General features: G+C 38.2%; 1 protein-coding gene across 4 annotated transcripts in view; it reads right to left on the bottom strand.

Annotated features, from left to right (window-relative positions):
* Positions 1–2,141: 2,141 nt before the first annotated feature.
* Positions 2,142–21,870, bottom strand: part of uacab (uveal autoantigen with coiled-coil domains and ankyrin repeats b) — a 37,484-nt gene continuing 17,755 nt past the window's right edge. For 2 of the 4 annotated variants that reach the window (XM_029497697.1, XM_029497699.1), the window contains exons 2-19: positions 21,370–21,500; positions 17,291–17,379; positions 15,726–15,790; positions 14,545–14,602; positions 14,080–14,150; positions 13,830–13,936; positions 13,076–13,257; positions 12,528–12,565; positions 12,299–12,346; positions 11,899–12,006; positions 11,109–11,141; positions 9,910–10,002; positions 9,377–9,407; positions 9,223–9,272; positions 6,291–9,008; positions 5,827–5,979; positions 4,647–4,712; positions 2,142–3,737 (exon numbers count right to left, since the gene is read on the bottom strand). In XM_029497697.1, the coding sequence (XP_029353557.1) occupies positions 3,666–3,737; positions 4,647–4,712; positions 5,827–5,979; positions 6,291–9,008; positions 9,223–9,272; positions 9,377–9,407; positions 9,910–10,002; positions 11,109–11,141; positions 11,899–12,006; positions 12,299–12,346; positions 12,528–12,565; positions 13,076–13,257; positions 13,830–13,936; positions 14,080–14,150; positions 14,545–14,602; positions 15,726–15,790; positions 17,291–17,379; positions 21,370–21,500 (4,113 nt within the window). In that variant the 3' untranslated portion in view covers positions 2,142–3,665. The remainder of the gene's footprint in view (positions 3,738–4,646; positions 4,713–5,826; positions 5,980–6,290; positions 9,009–9,222; positions 9,273–9,376; positions 9,408–9,909; positions 10,003–11,108; positions 11,142–11,898; positions 12,007–12,298; positions 12,347–12,527; positions 12,566–13,075; positions 13,258–13,829; positions 13,937–14,079; positions 14,151–14,544; positions 14,603–15,725; positions 15,791–17,290; positions 17,380–21,369; positions 21,501–21,870) is intronic. The other 2 variants (XM_029497698.1, XM_029497700.1) reach the window with 2 other exon arrangements.

Raw genomic sequence — 21,870 nt, 5'->3', positions numbered from 1 at the left:
TATCAGTTAGAGGGCGTGCATGTGCACATGTTGTGTTTGTGTGTGAACAGAAGATGGGATAACTCATGCAATAAGTCTAACCCATAAACTTTGAGCTTTGCTTAATGGTTGTATTAATGTATTGATGTTTTGGGGGGTTTTTTTTGTTTTTTTTGTAGCATTGGTAATTATAATTATTTTCTAAAGGAAAGGCACTGTACATTTTCAATGGAAAATTCCCCTGCGCTCAGTGACTGCATGCCATGAATTTATGTGAAATGAGACAACTGAAATAGCCCTGACCTCTGTTCTCAGTATCCTGTTGGAAAGAGCTTTAATGAAAAATAAATCTTGCAAAGAAAGAAAGAGCAACAGACAAATCAATAGAGGCATGGGTTCAAAGATAAAAGTGAGCGGTGTGTGCCAAAGAGCTACTCGCTTTCATTCCTGGGTTGATTGTACTTTGAGTGAAACCACATGAATCGAATTGCTCTCATAAAGACTGTGTGGAGTTCAGAGAACACTTATACTGTACAACTTAAAAGCCCTGAAAATGTGGTAGTTTCCTGTGATGTGGAATGTTTGAGACCAAATGTTCAGGAAAGATCAGATTATATTGACTGACCATGGAGTCCCACCCTCCATCTCATGAGTCAGATTCTAATTATATAATTGTGACAAACACCATCCTAAAACTACAAAAAACAAATACAAAATCTCTCAAAATATTCTCAACTTCTCAGTTGTCACGCCAGCCAAAACACCAACACGATAACTCCAGCAGGTATTTGTGCATCGTGAGCTCAGACTGATGGGAATCACATTGGTTTAGCATGTATTTTGTCATAGTTGGTATTTTTTCCAAAAAATATTTTTCTTTGCGAAACTAAAACTCTGCTTGTGTAGGTTTGCCCTTACTGGAGGTCAGCTCCTCCCAATGAAAAGCTGCAAATCTGTTTTGTCTGTAGTGTTAAAGTCAGTGGGATTTGCCCCCAAGGAAATAAGAACATGTGCACAAAACTGTCAGAAGGGTCTTTACAGTGGTGATGAAAAAATACTCAAAACAGAAATGTAGTTTTCTATGTTAGGCACCTTTATTTATTCTGTAGTATGGATTCACAAACACAAATGTTATTGCCAAAGAAAACAACCAATTTAAACAGACTGGTGTCAGTATATGTATTTAGAGAGTAAATTTATAGTCTATGTTAACAGAAGAGGGAACATAGTAAGAAATAAGAGACTCAGTGGTTATTTCTAACATCTTCATAATAAAATGCAAAAAATATGGTTTTCATTAACTGACTGTTGGTGTAAACAGAGATTTTGGCCAAAAAGTAAAAACTGATATCAAGAGTGCTTACATGGTGAAGCATATTAGCTTAATGATAACAGCAAAAAAAAAAAAAAACAATTAAGGGGATCAGTTCTATTCCTATTATGTGGAAGCCTACGGTAAATGTTACCCTGAATGTGTTTTGTGCCGTTCTACTTCCAGACCTGCTGAATATCAGAATTGTCACACTGTAGTACAGTAATTAAAGTAGTACAAAGCTATGAAAAATATATCAGTGTAAAGGCACAAGAGACTCGCTCAACCATCACAACACCACTACACTAACACCATTAAGAGTCACAAAGGGGTTGGCTCAGGGGCACGCAACCTTTATTTTGGCTGCAAAAATTTGCTTCTGCATAAAGCCAACCTTTTGCTTTGACATTTGGGAGTTTAGTTTGAATGCATTAATGCAAAGCAATACATATTAACAGCTTAGCTGTTAATTTAGTTTAAATTTGTATTATTTCTTTGTAATTTCATTTCAGTTTTATAATGAAGTCCCCTGGTGTTTAAAACAAGTATGCAGATATTACAGCTTCCAAAAACAACTACTGCCTACCCCTGAGCCACATTATTATAATAATTTCTATTAACTTGGCCTGCCAAGTCTCACCACTAGAGGACACTCTGGTTTTAGCAAAAAGATGTTGTGCCATTACAAACTGTAGAACACAGCAAGAGAGCTCCGCTTCACACCTCCACAACTCAAATCCAGCGTAACCAACACACAGACTCATGTTACCAGACAATGTGGGAGATGTAACTGAGACCTCTCCCAAATCTACCACAAACCCTCTACCATCTACCAGAATGGTGAGAAGTGTTTTTTTTTTTTTGGATTTGGATCATCTTCAGGTCTTTGGTATTTGGTTCATATGCATTAAAACGAGTACAGTCTGACTCAAACCTCTCAAGAAAGTAGCCAAAGTGTGAATGGACATGAACATGGCTGAAGGAAAGGTTCACCTCCTTTGCTGTAATATTGGCTCCCAGCTCTACTAGCTATGTCAAGTTTCCTTTCTGACAAATACAAAAAGTAGAAAAAAAAAAAAAAAGTATTCCATGGGCAATTCATACTAATACAGAATTAGTATTTAATCTGGCCTAGTTTATCCACAGTTTTTCTGTTAATATGCAAGGAAGTAACTGAAGGGATACCTACAAGGAAATATAAAAATCACTCAAATATTCCTTTTTTCACTAAAAAAAAAATCTACATCAGCATACCAGCCTTTGAGTCTTGTTATTAGTTATTTTTTTCTTTTAATTAATTAATTACTGGTCTAAATGCATTTGTCAAAAAGAGACAAGAACTGATTGACACTCAATTTAAGAACACATAATATTATCAAAAACCTTATGCATGTCTTACATAAGTACTTTAAGCTAATGCTAGCAGAAAATTATTTTAATCAAACAGGATGAAATCAATAGTAGCAGTTTTTATTTTAATTCAGAAACAATCAAATTGAACAAGCCACAGAATTAGGCATTGTTAGTTCAGCTTGTTTTATATATTGATAATTCCACTTAAATGTTTACATATCAACTTTTGACATCTTTTTTTTTTTTTTTTATTAGACCTAATTAATCATTGGGTATTTCAACTTGAACATTTCTCTAAACCTAGTTAGGATGAAATCTCGTCAGACTGAAAAGGAGGAATGATTACAGCAACATGAACTCATTCATGGTAAATCCTGCACAGATATGTGTGGATAATATTAGACTGTGAACCAACCCTTACAATTCTAAACGCTAAATGCAAAAACACTGAATGAGAGCTGACTGACAGGTGGGAATGTGAAAAGTGGTCTTTGAGTTCATGTCCATTTTACATTTCAGCTGTGCATTTCAAATCATCAGTGAAAGAGACCCACATTTCACATAACTTTAAAATTACTGAATATTGTGGGTTAAATCCACTTTATAATTTATAGATGATTTAACGAAGGTGTGTGGAATCACAGCACTCCTCCTCACTGCACCAGAAACTGAATAATACTTCTACATGAACAGCGGGTGATGACAGAAAATTAGCTTCCTAGAGGACATCAAGTAAACTGTGTTTTCATTTGCTGCATTTTTATTGAAGCTGGAGTATCACATTTGAACTTATACTTACTCACCAGTAGCCCAAACAAAGTCAGATATTTAGAACCAGAAACAGTCAGGTAACAGCAACATGGAAGTCAAAACAGCCTGTTTGCAGAAATTTTGCCAAGTGATAAGCAGACTGAGCACCCACAGGGGCCACAGCAGGGGCACTTTGCAGCGGGGGAGGGGGGGTTGGGAAAATATTGAATCTGAAATCAGCAGGGAGCTTTGTGTTTTGTTGGAGGAAGCTTTAACAAACAAACTCCTGTCTCATGCGGATGATCTGTAGCAAGGCGGCTTGGACGTCCTCATCCATGTGGCCCTGTGAGACACACAGTCAGGAATGGGCTTCTGTTACACCAGATGTTATGTTTATCACTGTTCCTCTGTTGATCATATTAAAGATTACTCTAAATGCTTTAAATGATTTTGGCCGATTCCATATTTTGTATCATTATCCTTTTTGAAGTTTCCTGTTTTGATGAATGGTTCTGGCACCTTCTCTCACAGGAGTTCAAACTGTCAGATTACTTTGACCAATCCAATTGAAATACCTACCTTAAATATGTAGGCAGTGAACTGCAGTGAACCAAATCTGATTTGTCCCTTGCTGCTTGGACTTGCTCATGGATGCAAGTGCTAAGAGTTGGGGGCAGGTGTGATTTTTGTAAACATCTTTTTGTTGTTGTCAGCGTATCATTCAGTGTGTGCAGGGGTGTAATGTGCAGTGACAAAGTGCCTCCTAACCCGTCAGTCATCTGTTCTGCCCCTCAGTAATGTTGACTGCAGGCCAACTGGAGCTGAGCTGCAGCTGCCGTGAGCGACTACTTTGTGTTGGAGCAGTTTTCAGCACCTGTTTGCACCTCTACACTGTGCTGGATTTGTCGTATTTCTCTTGATGACTGCGTATTGATGGCAGAAATATTGACTAGCGAATGACATTGAAGTGAACTGCAACTGGCCACGGTGGAGCAGTAAAAATGAACAAAATTTTTTACCCCTACTCTGCTTTCATGAGTATGAAATTAAGTGCAAGTATGAAATTTTGTGTATATTAAGGGAATCATTTAAACTGCTGCAATATAATAACTAAATCTTGTTGTTTCCTTCATTATAAGCCATATTATTTCATTCAAGCTCATTCATGGAAATGATACACTAAATGAAGGTACAGTTTAAGAAAGAATCAGACAATCATCGCTTAAATAGAGAATAATGAAAGGAAAATTACCTGCGCTGCACTCAGAAGATGAGTCCGATAAATCGAAACCACCTCTCTGTGCTGCCTCTCAGCATCCTTATTAGAAGAAAAATGTGAATATGACAGTTATTGTCAAGACCTTTTATGCTAGTTTTATCAGTCTCTCTATGTGGTATTTCTTCATACCTGAACAACTTGATTGACCAATGAACCAAAAAATAAATATGATAAAAGTGCACTTTGACTGTGAGGAGAAAAAAGGTTGTAATTGTTACTTATTGACCCTCACCAAAAATACAGTGAATGTTGGTTTCTACACTTTTTTTCCAGACAGCCATCAACTGGCTACTGTGCAGTAAGTCTAACTAAATAAAAAGCAAAATATGGAAGGTGGGGGTGGGGTACGGTTCTTCACTTGTACATGTCCCTGCCTCCGCTGAATTATTTTTGTTCGCAGTGAGGATATCAAAGTAAATCACTGCAATGTGTCGATGGTGCAAACAACAATAATATCAGAAATGGATTTTCACTGTCGATACGCATGTGACTGCAGCCTGTTTATTTTTGTGTTGACAACACACTGTGTTATTGCATACAAGGTTTATAAATACATGTTTTGGCATGCCAGGATGACTGACGCTATCCATGGTACTGAAAAGAAACTTTAATTCTGCACTGATAAATTTACATTTAAAATTTTGTTTTTGGGATTCTTTTTTGTTTGTTTGTAAAAAATAATTCTGGCCTTAATCAATAGGACAGCTTGAAGAGTAACAGGAAAAGGGGGTGAGAGAGTGGGTAAATGACAGGCAGCAAATGAAGCTGGCTGGAATCAAACCAGCATCGCTGACAAGCACCTTGTAGCCTCTTGTTTGCAGGTGCGTGTGCTACACAGGCCGATGAGACTGATGATAGTGACTCAGGAGTCATACATTGACACAAATACAATAGTTAAGTCCAAACTGTAAGATTAACTATAATAAGGTTCAGCATTATATAAATATTACTTCAGTAGCTACAAGAGAAGGCCTCATAGCCTTCAAACGTTTCTAAAGGTCCACAGCAGTTTGCAATTTATTTCATTATTTAAAACCTTTCAAAGACATCCATGTGTCTCTAGTTTTTTTCCTAGACAGCAAGCTGAGGACATGCATATGTTGGCATCATTTTCTGTAACATATATTTTAATATGTAACGTGTGTCCACTCACAGCCAGCTGTTGCTGTAGGCTCTTGATCTGGGTTTGGAGTGTGTCAATGTGCTGCGTCTGTCTCTTATTGGGTGCGTTGCTTGTGTATGCCAGCTGGGACAGACCGTTAAGTGCCTGCTTCAAACGCTCAACATCTGTCAATAACTCTGTGATCTGACATGCACAAAAACACACAAATGTTAATGCTATTGTAGATTTTTTTTTTTTTCATGAGTTATCAAGAAAACAAAAAAATATACAAAAATGTAATTTATCTCTACACATTCAAAATGTTTCACAAAGTTCTTTCAAATTCTAAACAATACTATCTTTCTTTTATAACAGTGGTGGTTTATCATATTTTGGATTCCATTAGTTACATCCAGCTATAGTAAATGTATTATTTAAATTATTTAAATAATAAAGGCCTGGCTCAGCAATTCAAAGTCTTTTAATAACTCCAATATAGTGTTAATTTTCCTCACCTTCTCGTCTTTGGCTTCAGTCTGCTGAGCCGACGTCTGGATCCTCTTCTGAAGATCACAGATAGTGCTGAGTGACTCATCATATCTCTCTTTCAGCTCACAAATTTCTCTTTCAATAGCACGTCCTTTCTCCTGAACCGTCTCCATTTCGGTCTTGGCTTTGCTCTCACCCTCCCTTGCTTGCCTAACCTCGTGATGGGCCACTTCACACTCTTTTGCTAAGCTCAGTAGCTTGTCATTGAGGTTGGCAGCCTCCTCCTCCAGCTCCTGTTTTTCCTTCTTCAGCTGGTTCATTTGGTCTTCCTTATAGCGGATCTCCTCCAGAGCCTGCGTGGCTTGAAGTAGCTCAGATTGCAGGGCAGAGACATCTTCACCCCTCTGGGCGCTGTTTTCTTCCTCTTCTCGGAAGGCCACTTGAAGCTTAGCTAGTTCATCCTCCAGGGCCTCTTTTGCCTTGACATGTTGTTGCAGTAGAGAAGCCTGATCCCCTTGACGTTCCTGCAGTTCTTTCTGTAAGGCCAAAACCCTTTGGGCCTCCTCCTGCTGAGCCTCTCTTGCTTTCTTGGAATCGGTCTGAGTTTGCTGCATAGCGTCATGGAGGGCTTTAAGCTCTGTGTCATATGTTGCTATTCGAGTCAGCTCTGTCTTCAGACGCTCCTGAAGATTCTGTATCTGAGTGTTGCAAAGGACATTCTGGTCTTCAAGATCAGCTTTCTGTAGCGTAACCTCTTTGTGCTGCTGCTTCAAACTGAATAACTCCTGTGTCAATTCCTCATATTTACCCATGAATTCTTCCTCCACGTCCTTGTGCCTTTCACTTGTGACTAAAGCGGCATCTAGTCTTTGTTGAAGCAATTCAATTTCAAGTTTCAGCTTCTCTTTCTCCTGCATGTTGCTCTCTACAGCAGACTTTTCCTTGTTATATTTATCCTCCACTTCCAACATCTTGACTGTCAACTCTTTCACCTTGATGCTGTAAGAGTGTTCCTTCTCCTCAGCTGCTGTCAGGGGGATAAACTTGGACTGTATAGCCTCCTGTATGGTATCAAGCTCCTTCCTCTGGGCCTCTAATTCTTGAGTAAGCTTCATTCTTTCCTCCTGGGCCGAAACATACATTGCTGTCACTTCTTTTGCTCTGTTCTCCGTCTCAACCACAGTTGCATTCAGTTTGTCGGTAATTGCTTTGTGGTCATTCATACTTATAAAGTGTTTCTTCATCTCCAACAGAACTCTTTCCAATTCGTCTTTCAACTTATCATTTCTTTCTTTCACATTCTTCAATTCTTCGTCACTTTCTTTTCCTTTGATTTCCAGCTTCATCATCTCAGCTTTCATGCTTTCTAAGTCAGTACTTAACTCCATCTTCACTTGCTCGTGCTGCTGTCTGGGAACATAATCTCCCTCCAAGCTTTGTTTCAGAGTTTGGCTTTGTGTGGTCAGCTGCACACACTCTTTATCTCTGTCTTCACATCTCTTCTGCAACAGTTCAAGGTTGTTTACCAGATCTGCATTTTGAGACATCAGAGCATCTATTTCACTCTGCTGTCTGTCATTGGCACCTTGGAGATTCCTGATATTCTCCTGCAGTGCAGCACGCTCGCTTTGAAGCTGCTGTACTTGTCCCTCTGCTTTGCCATAACGTTCACTGGCTTCCACCAGTTTGTCCTCCAAATCCTCCAAAGCTGTTACCATGTTCCTCCGAACTTCTTCGTGGTCCTTCATGGGTATAAAGTCAGTCTCAATCCTGCTGTTAAGGTCATCGAGTTGGTCTCGTAGCATATCTCTTTCCTCCTCACTCTCCTCAACCTCACAAATCAGAGCCTGGCTTTTGGCAGTCACATCTACAAGTTTCCTTTTCAGGGAAGCATTCTGCTCTTCGAGAGCTGCCTGCATCCTCTGTTGCTCCTCAGCAGACATTACCCTTGCTCCTCCCTGGGACAATGGACTGTCCAGTTTCCGATGGAACTCTGCCACCTCCTCCAACACACGATCATAATCTTCCCTCAGTTCAGCCAGCTGTCGTTCCTTCTCATCCAAAGCATTTGTCAGCAGGTTTTTCATGTTGTCAAATTTCTCAGCTGGTACCAAGTTGCCATGTTTAGTTTGGGTCTCTTTCAGTTGGGTTTCCATTTCTAAAAGAGTTTCAGCAAGTTCATCTCGTTCTGCAGTCAGAGCTCCCATATCTTGGTTCAGCCTCTCTACCTCAGCTGCAAGCTGGTTTTCACTGGACTTGTACTCCTCCAAGGCCTTCTCACTCTGTTTGAGGCGATTTCGTACACGACCCACTTCAGCTGAAGCACCTTCATACTTGGCCTTGATATCCTGGAGCTGGACGCGCAGTTCTTCTGTCACCTGGCCTCCTAAGTGTTCCTTAACAGTTACAACATGAGCTTGAAGCTGTTTGACTTTACACTCAGAGTCCAGCATCCTTTTCTGGACGTCTCCCAAAGCATCTTCGAGTTCTTGAACCTGTTGGTCAGCCTGTTTTTGGATGGCATTTCGGCTTTGGATAAGTTCTTGGCACTCTCTGTTTTTATGGTTCAGGGCAGATTGAAGACGTGCAGTCTCTTCCTCCGCTGCCTGGTGTCTTCTCTTGATTGCTTCGAGTTCATGTTGCAGTGCTTCGATTTCCCCAGAATGGTCCCAGCCAACAGATGTCGGACTCTTCTCAGGAGGTCTGGACAGTGAGCGCGACATGGAGGGATTCTGGAGCATCTGCTGAGAAAGAGTGAAAACACATTGACACCATTTCTCTACAAACGTAAGAAAAAGGTAATGCATTATTTGTATGCACAAAAGATGGAATTTGTTACACAAAATGGCCACTTAGTTCTGGATGACTGACAGGATAAGTTATAATAATCTTTTACTAAAGCAAAGAAAGACAACAATGAGGATCTCACTGTATTACATGGATGTAAATTACTGTTACCTGATCAGAATCCAGGCTGTGAGTTTGTTTGATTAAAACATTTTCTTTCCCTACAAGACAACAGCGAACAAACACAACATTCAGGCCAACTGATATTTTGCCTGTGAAATTTGAAGCAATGGTTCCATGATTCGAAGAATTAAGGGAAACTAACCTTTGATAACAGACTGCCCACAGTAGTCCCCCTGTGAATATATATATATATACTTATAAATACATACACTGATTAAATAAATTCTATTTTTAATTTTTATGTTACATTTTAGTCAAAATTGTATAGTAATGTAGTATTTTATTGCATAAACTTGCTTAACCTACTTAGGGTTCTATACAATAATTCACATGAAGAACTACTGTCCTGTCGTCATGTTCAGCTCTCTGTTAATAGTGTATTGGAGAATTTATGTTTAAAATTGTTTGGTCATTTTAAAGGCTGCACTGTGGTGATGTTACTCAGGAAGGTTTTTTTTGTAATTCAGCTCACTTGTCAGATCAGTACTGTACTGGCAACATATTACTAAAACATGACTCCATTCAGATACAAGTCCTAAATTCTAAGGATAATAAAATAAGCAGTCAATGCTGAAATGTTTATTAAGCTGTATAATTCAGAATATAAAATAAATATCCTGCATTCACACATTTTTCCAAGTACTACAGCATCTAAGTAGATAAAAATTCACTGACCAAAGTACTTCGGAGCTGGACTTTGACAGTCTCTAGTCCGCGAGCCCCTTCCTCTTTCTCTTTGGCACACAGTAACAACTTTAACTGCTCATTCTGCGCCAACAAAAGAAAAGCAGATGTAATTCAACAAATGAAAATAAGAGATATACAATGAATGATGTTAACAGTACACAGTGGGGGCCTGTGTTAACTCGTAGATGATCATATACATATTTCATATACATACCAATATCAAGACAAATACAAGCACCTTACTTGAACTGATTCTAACTTTTACCTGCATGTCTCTTCAGACTGATAACAAATGTAGTTAAGGTGTAGAAAGGTCCGGAGTAAATTTTATCATATTGTGCATAAATTCTGAAGTAATTGCTATAAAACGTTTGCTGGTACAGAGGCATATAAAAGTCTTATCATTTCAATGGGACTTTGTTAAGTTGTTTGTAATAGTCATCCTCCAAACTGCAGCAAGTACAGTTTGCAGCAAAATGCTTTGAGGCAGCAGAATAGAGAATGTGGAAATAATTTTAAAAATCAAGTTCTCTAAAACTCAGTTTTAAGAGAATCCATGCGGATTGTAAGTCAATATCTTCATGAAAAACAAAACAGCATCCATAATCAAGATATTAAACTATTTGGACAAATATGGATCCATCCAAATTGGTTCAATTATTTTAGATTTAATTCTTGTGTGAATTAAAGTGTGTGGTAATCAAATCATTTTAATCACTCAACAAGAAACCACTTCAGGAGTAATGTATGTCATTCATGAAACATAGAAGAGCCCATATTTTAACAATCACGGAGGAATGTATGTACAGTGTATTTTCTTTTATTTTCTTTCCTTAATTTTACAAGTTAGAAGAAACTGTTTAGTGCCTCTGCACTGATCAATGTGTAAACCTGATAGGATATTTTTCACTTTTACCATGTTATAATAGAGTGGACTTTGAAACTCTCCTCTATTTATTCTCTCTTTTGTCCACTTCTACATGTTTAGTTTTGTGCTTGTACACACCACCAAATTCTCCCAAGTCTTTAGTATTATTTCACTTGCTTTTGTACTTGGGATCCAGAGTTGAAAAGTTAAGACTGATTCCAAACCGCACTCAAAAAGACACACTCACTATCGGATTAAGTTTCTGACAACAACATTTCTAAAAGAAAATATGAGATAATTGTGAATTTCTGGTACATACCTCTGTTTGAGTGTTTTGCACAGCCATCTGTTCCTGCAGATGAAAGATAATATATATTCCCTGAGTTGATGAATTAATAATTGGCAAAACACCAATGAATTACATTTTAGTGAATTTTCATGGTCTGAATGAAAGTCATTCTGGCAGCTCAGATTGAGGAATACATTGCACTAACTGAATGTCATTGATTTATGTAACCCTAATTTAAAAACCAAAGAATAAGTTTCAGTGATTGTGAGAATACACATATTACAATAAATAAACAGAAATTGTGCAAACTAAATAAAGATAAAAACATAAAAAGAGCAGTTAAAAACTGTTGCATTCAGGAGTGGAGTAGTCGCAGCAACTACAAGCCGATGCCATGTCTTATTGTTAGCCCACACAGGATTATTATCCATGATGTAAAGATAATAATATATGTCACCATTGAATGTTACCTGAAGGCCAAATCATAAACTGATTCTAGGAGAGAGGAAGCAGAGGCTTGTCTATGGAGACATCACTGTCATCCAGGACAGAGAAGACAATTACCTGCTTCCTGCAGAGTGGAAAACATTTTACTCTGTTTCCATACAAAAGTCCAATTTTTCTTTTGTTGTAGCTTCTAATCAATGTAATTAATGTTACATAAGCAATCAGTGTTAAAAGCCTGCTTTAAAAGCAAACTTCTCAGAGCCCCAGAAAAACAAACAAATCAACAAGCCAAACAGTGGAAAAGACCAAGCATGCTGTACTATTCTTGTTTTGCCTGGTTCAACAGCTCTTATTCAAGTGGTGTATAAATTACCTGTGAGAGCTGTTGCTGTAGCATAGTGACCTTATCTAACAGGTTTCTCTGCTCCTGTTGATACTTCACAAGATTTTCCTGCAGGTTCTCATTCTGCTTTTCCAGGTCCTAGGACAAATCCACACAGAAAAGATTTGAAGCTTAGAAACCAGTAAACTGGCAGTAGTATAATACAGTGAGTGTTCTTTTTCTTCATCATATTGTTTTTTTCTTTTTACGTGTTCATCCATGTATACATTAGTGAAATAATAATTCAGATATGGGTCAAATCCAGGCTCTGGATTGGTCTGATTACAGGGAACTTAGCAAAACACTTCTCAGGAGACTGTTATGAGCGTTGATCAAGTAAATCCAGTGTGGCTTGTATGGAAGAAGGAGGCTGACATACATTAGCACTTACATGTATGACCTGATCCCTTCTGTTAGGCTCTGATCTCTCCACTGAATGCTGAAGAAGAGACATGCATTTTCTTAAAAAGCTTAGTCTCAGGTTATATCATAACAGATATTGAAAGTGCATGAAACAATTCTCTCTCATAATCACTAGATGGCAGTCACACACAACTGAGCAGCAGGTTAACAATGGCTATAGGATGATATGAGCCGATCAACAGAATGCTGCATATTACCTGTCGCTTCCACTGTTCCATCTTTGCAGCCTCTTTATCTATGACAAAACCAGAAAACAGCTAATTCAGATTTCAATTCTCCTTCCATGTCTTATCAAGATTTTACATAAATATGACTGTTTACAGGACATGAAAACATGTTCAAGGAAACGATGCACATGAGGAAGGCAAAAAAAACAAAACAAAAGAAAATTGGAAATTAGGACCACAACATGCAGTGCTCAGCGTAATTGGGGTACACCCCCTTCAAAAATTTATAAAATTATATATTATAAATATATATTAATATATATATTATTTTAAATTAGGGTGATGCAAAAGTGAGTACACCCCACTGAAAGTCTCTGGAGCAAAGCTAAATTTTAGACTGCAACTGTGTAATTTCACAACAATCAAACACAGGTGAGTCTAATTATTCATTACACAGGTGTCCGGCAGATAGTTGACTGCAAAAAGAAAAGAAAAGAAAACCCCTTCCCATTTCATGTTGCTTTTTGTATTTATTCAAATATTATTTAATTTTCTCTCTGTAGTGATGTTTGATCTACCTCTGCTGGCCTTGTCAAGGAAACTTTTGACCATGGCCACAAGCTCAGGGTTCTTGCTGAGGCGAGCATAGTGAAATGCATCATGACCAGAGTTGTCGACTGCCTTCACGTCAGTGCCATTTTTCAGTAGCACCTCCACTGCATCCTTACAGCCAAACTCACAACCGAGAATCAATGGTGTCCTGAGGGTGTCATGAAAGAAAAGAAAATGCACAAACAAGTTCTAATGTAATGATAATGATTGGATGATTGTCAGGGATATGAAATCAAAACATGGGAATAAAAAAAAAAATAAAAAATTCATTTTAAAAATTGCTGAATAAGTCAGGGGGCTGATTTATTCTTTTTCAATTACATTTATAAGAACTGCTTTTGTTTTGTGCGACAAATAATTACAAAAACTGAAATAATTAATAAGAAAAAACTTATTAAAATTGAAATGCAATATATATTCAGATACTGTAATGCTGTATAAAAAACTATTACTGTATCAATTGGAAGCTTAACAGACATAAGAAGACGGGAAAAAATATTGTGTATTTGTAGTCCTTAGTATAACTTTTTAGCCAGACATACTGACTAAACATTAAAGTGCATGGTATAAATGTGCAGCAGCATCTTATTTCTGTTGTAATTTTCAATTTCTCCCTTTTTTAAATTATATGTAAAGATCGAAACACATTTCACAACTTGACATACATCTGCTGTCCAAAGTCGTTTTTGTCAGCAAAAACAGAGCTTCGGTTATTCTTACTTGTTTTGCTTGTCCCGTATGGTAATATCAGCCCCTCGCTCCAACAGCAGCTGGCAAATATGTGAATGGCACATTTGGGTTGCAAGCAACAGAGGTGTTCTGCCATCCTGAAGAAAAATCAAACACAAACAAGGATTATTATATCCTAAGAACAACGTGTGTGTGTGTGTGTGTGTGTTTATCTATATATATGCTTCTCTACAATGAACACCAACAGAATGGAAAATATGAGTGCAATAATAATTCTCACAAAATCACTGGCATTCACGGAAGCTCTGCTGTCACAGAGAAGTTTCACGCTGGATAAGCAGCCTGCCATGACTGTAGAGAAAGAGCAGAGACAACTGCAATAATTTCATCATATTAACACTGACAAACAAACAAACAAACTTGGACCTCAGTTTATATGTGCACAAAGTACAGCAAAGCTAAACACTATTTAGATTTTAAACAGTACATAGACAGTTTTTTTTTTTTGTAACATTGTGCATATAAAAAATTAGAGCAGTGTAGGGTAGAGGGAGGACTTTTATGAAAGGCAGAGTAAAATAAAGTAAAGTTAGGACTGTAGTAAAGTCAGCTCTACAGTAGAACAATGTTGTTGCTACAGTAGAGCTGACTGCTCTCCTGGAGTCCGCTGGAGTGGAGTCAGTTGTGAAGCTGATTATGTAATAAAGTATGATAGAGCAGAGTCAGTACGAGACTTCAGTCTCACCAGCATCATGTAGAGCTGTTCGTCCTTGTAGGTCAACATTTCCAACTGGACAGTTGTGCTGTAAAAGATCAGACAGGTTGGCAAAACAGGTACAATAGAATCTAATAATTTTACTTTATTTTAAAAGTGTTATGAGCCTGGATGTGCCTTGACTCAGACCAGTTGAGGGGGAGCATTTGGCTTTTTTATAAGAATAATAGACTGATTCCAAAAGAGGAGACCAGATGTTTTCTTACATCAACTCCCCTCCAGGAAATAAGTAATTCTTTTTAAATTAAGGTTGAATGATATCTCAATATTGTCATACAAAATGACTCAAAGTCATATATTTGCTCTGAATAGCAGTAAAACCTGAGTGGCGGTACAGGCAGGTCATATTAGGATAACTGAAGCTATACTGGTTGGAAAAGCTACAGTGCTACTGTGCTGATGAGAGCCTGCCATGAAGGTCTTGAGGTCTTAATGGGAACAGGGGCCTGATGTTGCTGGGTAAGCTTGGCAGCCAGCTCAGGCCCACACTATAAAAACCCAACTCTCTGTAGCAACAAGGGCCAAAAATTAGCTACATGCTCAAATGACAAAAACAATGGGAGGGTGGAGGCAGCAGAGCAGCAATGTTAGCTGACGGTAGAAAGCTGAGGGGGGATACCCTATACCTTGTGGGTTTGGCCTCATGGAGTGAGAAAGTAGAGGTGGTGGGGGTGGCGGGTGTTGGCATATGTCTGACGTGATGACGGCATTTGGAATGGAGGATAAGTTTGCAGGAGAGAATGCTTGTCAACATAACAGACTGCCTGCCAATAGCCAAAATCTCAGTGAGATCACTACCTATGCAAGAGACGGGGGCAGGGGAGGTGGCTACGACATTATGAGAGTATGCAGACAATATTTCAGAGGTAACACCCTCATTGTAAACACATAAATCCTCAAGTCTGGCATGGTGACTCATCGGGGTTGTTGACCAATACAGGGTGGGCTATAATTATTTAAAGGAGCTGAAAGGGAAACTAAGGGGTCAGTGACTGAGAGGCTGCTCTCTGAAACAAAATACAGCGGAGTGTTGACATACAACCCACCAACAAGAAGCCCTCAAATGCAATAACCTAATATCAGACATTATCAAATAATGTAGCATTTTTTTCCTCACAGCAATGAATGAATCAAGTACAAGGGCTGTTTACCTGTAAGAGTTTCTGTACACACAGAGAATGTCCATTTCTTGAAGCCAGGTGAAGAGCATTTTTTCCTGAAATCAACGTATAAAAAAATGTAAGTGCGTTTGCATCTACAAATTATATATATATATTAAAAAAAAAAAACTATGAAATATGTATGTATATGAATGACATGGATCAGTTTTCATCACAATAGGTTGCCTGTGGAGTTTTTCTCTTCTTGTTTGAAAGACTCCCCAGAGAACCATTAATAATGACAGCTATCATTACAGAATATTATGCTGTGACGAACAATAAAGCAGAGCCTTGCTCAACCTGCTGTGTTATTTGGACTGAGAGCATGTAAACAAAAAACAGGCCACTAAACATGATGAATAAAACGTGATGAATATTCTAATGGAGCAACAGACTGAATAGATTTCTTGCAGTTGCTAGAAATTAAATTGATTAAATTAAGCCCTGAAAGTTAAGGGAAACAATTCCTACACGTGCCCCTTCTTGTACTACTTACAAACCCTCTGTCTGTTTAAGAACAATGATAGAACAAACTGGGCTGCTACAATCTCTGATGTGTTATCTGGACAATGGAGGGTAAAAGCTGCCTTGAGGCAGGAAGATTTCTGTAACAGGACTGCATTCGGGGACAGACCATCTGCTATGAAAAATGTCAGGGAGGGAAGAAGGAGAGCAAAGACGGGGAGACTTGGGAATCTGTAAATAACATTGTATTCAAAGACGAGACTGTCTGTTATATTGAGCGATAGGTATAGGTGTATTGATATTAGTAATAGCAAAATGGATGAGATCTCATACTTTCAGTCAAATTAGTTTAAAAAGACACCACATTACCAAGTAATTTATTATTACCATTGTACATTGTTTTTAAAATAGGTTTGGATCACTTCATCTCTTCTGCTCTACATTTAGCCAAATCTCACAATCTCATTTATGCTGCCATAATGAAGAAAATTCATACATTTGGTGCTGAGCAGTACATTTATAGAAATATACTAATTAAGCCCATTTTTTGACTGGCACATCCTCATCTCCTTCTATGTGCACTCCATCTGTGACATCTTACTGTGATTTCACTGATAATCGAAATGTAGCAATGGTATCAGAATTACTGCATGTGAAATCAATTGTCAAATCAGGACAAACAGAAAAAAAATAAATAATATCCAATTTCCATTTCCATGTCCATGAATGAAATACTGAAAGATATTATGTATCTCTGATAGTTAACCAAGTACAAAGTCAATGTTTTGTGTGTGTTTAATTGTATTTTGTGAAATTTGAAAAGTCCTTTTACAGTCAACAATGACTAATATAATAAGGAGTGTAAATAAAAAAAGCTCGAGAGAATCCCTCGTTCGTCTTTTCCCCAAAATGGTATTACAGAGGGAAATACTAACTAACTTTAGCAATTATATTATTTTACCTCATCACATCTTAATCTGAGTTTGGAAAGCTCAAATACTTTTTTCCTCCTAAATCAGATGCTTATCCCCAAGACCATGGTTACCAAACTGTTAAGCTTTAGATGTTTCTTTGCTCCAGTCTGTACTCACCTGTGGCATCTTTTGCTGTGACATCAATGTTGTGTCCCAGAATGACAGTAAGACAGTCTAGGTGTCCTCGTGTGGCAGCTAAATGAAATCTGGAAAAAAATAAATTAAAAATTAAAAGACAGCTAATGGTAAAAATTCAACAGATGGATCCTGAGATGGTAAATATTAGCGAGCACAGACTAGTGCAGGGTGAGTGAATAAAGGATGGGGGTGATGATGAAAATGGAGCACATGAGAGAGACTGTAAATGGAAGCCTGGCTCCTATCAGCAATGTCAGCATTACATACATAACAAGAAACCTCAGGACCTGCAACGACTATAAGGGAACCAAGTGATACACAAACCCGTTTTTCCTACTGCATCAGCTTCCTATTGTATCCCACTGTTTCACATGTGGACACTTAAATGATAGCGCTTTTAAATCAGTATTTGCCTGTCCTTTGAAGTTATTCAAACTGGGGAATAGTTAGATTGATACAGAACAAAGTTTATATTTCACAATTATCTTACAGGTACACAAAGACACCTCATGACAGCAGTGCCTCTGTCTTCCCCTTTTAGTTTGTGTAAAGTGATTAAAGTAAAAGGTCTGCATGGAGACAAACACCATTTGCTAATTATCTAAAAATTCATTACTCATTCTTACCTAACTTACTTACTTCACTTAACTCAAAGCTCCTTGAACAGCTACCACCTTGAAATGGGATCGTGTCAAACTTCTATTCATTTTTAATCGCTACAAATTCTGTATATTCCCCTGTTAATCATCTATTCAATTAAGCAGTTTCCAACAAGTCTTTAAGTATTCCTTTGACCCCCCTCTTCTGATTTAACCCCCAGTGGCACCGCTGCCACTAGCCATGAAGGTCTGCAAGGCACTTGCGTGTAAACCTATCTCAGTCTGCCAGCCATTAAGCCACATGAACCTGTTTATACACTAACCCTGAGGTATCTGCCAAGGAGACAGCTAGTCTGTCACCTCAACACTGCTGCGGGTATTAAAAGCTGTGTTGATGGCCAGGAGATGCTGGTTCTCTGGGGAGCAAACAGGAAGCGGAGCACATCTATTCAAGTTAGAAGGACATAAGTGTTGAGAATCATCAAGTTCATGAGCACCAGCACTGTCCAGAGGGAAACTTAGGGAATGTACAAATAAGAGACTGAAATATAGTCAGCAACCACTTTACAAAGTGCTCTCCAATAAAGCAGATTTCCTCATGGATTTGTCACAGTAGTTGTTTTATACAAAAAAAAATCTAATTATCACTATAAGAAATAGTTCTAACAGTTAACAAACACACAAAACCTGAGAATCCAACACTGCAGCATAAATGTCTGACAGTGCTCAAGAAAAAAACAAAAACAAAAAACTGTTTACCCATGAATTTTGAGACGCTTCTGGCTTTAAGAGAGCACATGTACATATGTCATTACATCCACATGTATATATGTCATTTCATCTTCACACCTGCTCCTTGGGCAGCGTTCAGGTCGACACTCTACAGGATATGGTTGCTATTTTCAGAAGAGTGGACAGGGGAGTTATAACCAGAGACTATATGCTGGTAGCTGAACGGCACATACCATGCTGCCAGTTTTGCACTGACAGACTGTGGAGGATGTCGTACCTAAACACAGGCCTACTCATCATTCAGTATTACGTTGCAGGGCAGACTACACAGAACTATTAAATTAACACACCTAATAAACTGGATAATATTCAAAGTGGGCATGTTCCTGCCATAATTCCCTAAAACAAAAGTGAAGCACAGTCGCAATTTAGCAAACAGCTTTTAGTTCAGTAGGCCACACTCAGGTCAACATGCAGCTCAATTACTCTGGGCTGTACAAAAGCCAGCAAAGGAATGCTGAATGGTAATCCTTTGTAATCACGGACCTTTGTTGGGAAACTAATTACTAACTGTGGCCCTGATATATTATTTGGGGTAGCCTGGATTAACTTCACTATGTTCAGTTAATTAATTCAGCTCTATCTTTTCTATCATGGCTTCCAACTGAGTAAACAGTTTACATGTCTGCCAAGGAATTAGCTGGCTTTCGGTGAAATAAGCTCACGAGTCACATCTGCTCATCCTGTGCAGTTGTAATAGCTCACTGACAAGATTTTAGAAGAAAAAGAGTTGGGACAGATCTGATCAAAGGCTGGTATCAGTGGCTGATACTGACATAATTCACTTATCTGATATCAGAATGGTGCTACTGATCCATGTACCTATTCCACATTCCATAGCCGACAGATGGTTTTATGAATTATAAAAATTGTAAAATGGCATTGCAAGCCCATACCAAAAATGCTGTAGCACAAGTTAAATAATTGAACAACTAGTTAGTAATTAATAGGGCTGTCCCCTGAAAGCCAAATGAGTCAAATAATCTATTAGAGATTCATCAGTTGACTGAGATGCAATCAAGCAGTATTTTTTTCGGGGGGTCAGTCAATGCGAATAACAAATAGAGGCTTAAAAATTGCACACAGATAGCATTTCAACAAACGTTGCTCAAAGACTGAGTAAAGTCATGGATGCACATGACATTCCATGAGAAAAGCAGGTTGATATTGTCATGACAACACAACAAACATGATTCTGTGTTCAGTCATTTTCAGACAATCCATCCTGAACTGTGCAAGGGGTCTGGGACACACACTGCAATTCTGCATCAACACGACCCTAAAAGAGGAAATGGCTTATTGCACTGTAGCAGCTGCAGGGGGCTTGGTTGGTCAAAAAAAAAAAAAAAAAAAAAAAAAAAGGAACATACAAATATGAATCTTTGTATTGAAGAGCCAAATCCAATTGGACAGATTCAATTATGAGTCAGGTACAGCCCAAATAATTACACTTTTCTACAAAGACAGCCAACAATCCAAATATTTTGTTTTCTCCTAGAATTCAATGAGTTAGAGGTACAAGGGGAGCTCTGCACCAATAGTCTGCAACTGGGTGAGAACGCAATAACATAATCATAATTGGTAATCTGTCCCAGAAAATGGGGATGATGAAGAATTAGGTTAATATAAATTTACTTTCTGTAAACAACAATTCAGAAATAACCTCGACAGATATAAACATCATCAATAATAGTGATACATAAATGCATCAGACATGTGCAGCAATGATGAAGCAAGTTTGTAAGAAATAACTAGAACCAGCACCAATCTGGTCCTGTAGAGTTACACAAAGCCTTTTTCAAAATAAACTTGCGGCGCATCCCAAAAACTAATGACTTATTATTACAGCTGTGATTAAACTGGGGCACTTGAGCTCACAAAATGCTGTTGTTGGAATCTGGTTAAATTTAGGAAGAAAACAAAGTACAATTTTTTTGGTCACCTTTGGTATGAACTTGGTAAAGGGTTTAAATACAGCTATTTGCACATAAAACAACACAAAAAATCCTACCATATAAAATATGTTCCTTCAAGCAGTCAGCTAGCCCTGATAATGGTCTTCAGCTGGGACTAAGTGTATTGCACCACAGTGATCTGAATTTGCAGGGAGTCATTTCCTGTGAGGCGTATATAAACAGCCTTCGCCCTATGTGGGTAAGCCATCAGCGGCCAAAAACATTTTTTACACCCACTCCCACGCTGACCTCCAAGAAAATGGACAGTAAAAGGGAAGTTTCTGGATATAAAAATACAGGGATAATAATATGCAATAGCAATGTCTTTCAGATGCAGCGCAGCTGCATGAAACTTAAAGGCAAAATGGTCACAGTAGTAATAAGGAATTTGGAGAGGGCAGGTTTGTTTTTTGGATCTGCAGTCTTGGCATTGATATCAAATGGAGGTAAGAGGTAACACATACATTTTGAGTAAGAGTGTCCTAATTGTCCTAAAGGAATTCCCATCAACATGCAACATGCTCATGAAAATAGGTCAGGAATGTATGCAAGGAGGCCACTGTAATGCTTGGTATTTTGTTCTTCGCAGCATTTTTAGCTTTTCAAATATGGATGGTAAATCGTACTAACACTTCATATTGCTCTACCTAAGTCAACGTACTGCAGACAAAAGTATGTTTGTCTTTGTTATGACATGTTCGTGTTTACTCACGCAGACCGCCCTTCCACATCAAGCTTGGTGGGGATGATGCCCTTCTTACTGAGAACAGCAGCCACCTTGTCCACCTCACCACGCTCCACTGCCTTCATCAGCCGATCATCATATTTGTTCCAGTCTGTGTTCTGTCAATGACAACAGGGAATAATCTCAAATTCAGTATGTTTGACAACATTTCTTAAATACATACTTAAAAAAAATAAATGAGTAATACTTTCAGTTTGGCACAAGCACAAAGAGGCATCTCTGACACAACAGAAATGGCGTAATTTTAGCCATGAGTGATGGTTCCCATTTCGCCCCATTTCATGGGAATACCACAACTTTTACGGCTTCTGGCCAGCAACTTTAAATAGCAGTAACAACTGAAATCAAATTATTCAAATCATAGATTTTAGGAAAAAAAAAAAATCTAGTCACCAAATTGATTGCAGAACAATTCCTTCTATGACATCGTTAAAAATGCAGTTTTCATGTAGTTTATGGAGTAATGAA

This window comes from Echeneis naucrates, chromosome 3 (genome assembly GCF_900963305.1).
Source record: "Echeneis naucrates chromosome 3, fEcheNa1.1, whole genome shotgun sequence".
Taxonomy (NCBI): Eukaryota; Metazoa; Chordata; class Actinopteri; order Carangiformes; family Echeneidae; genus Echeneis; species Echeneis naucrates.
This window is presented reverse-complemented; position numbering and strand designations above follow the sequence as displayed.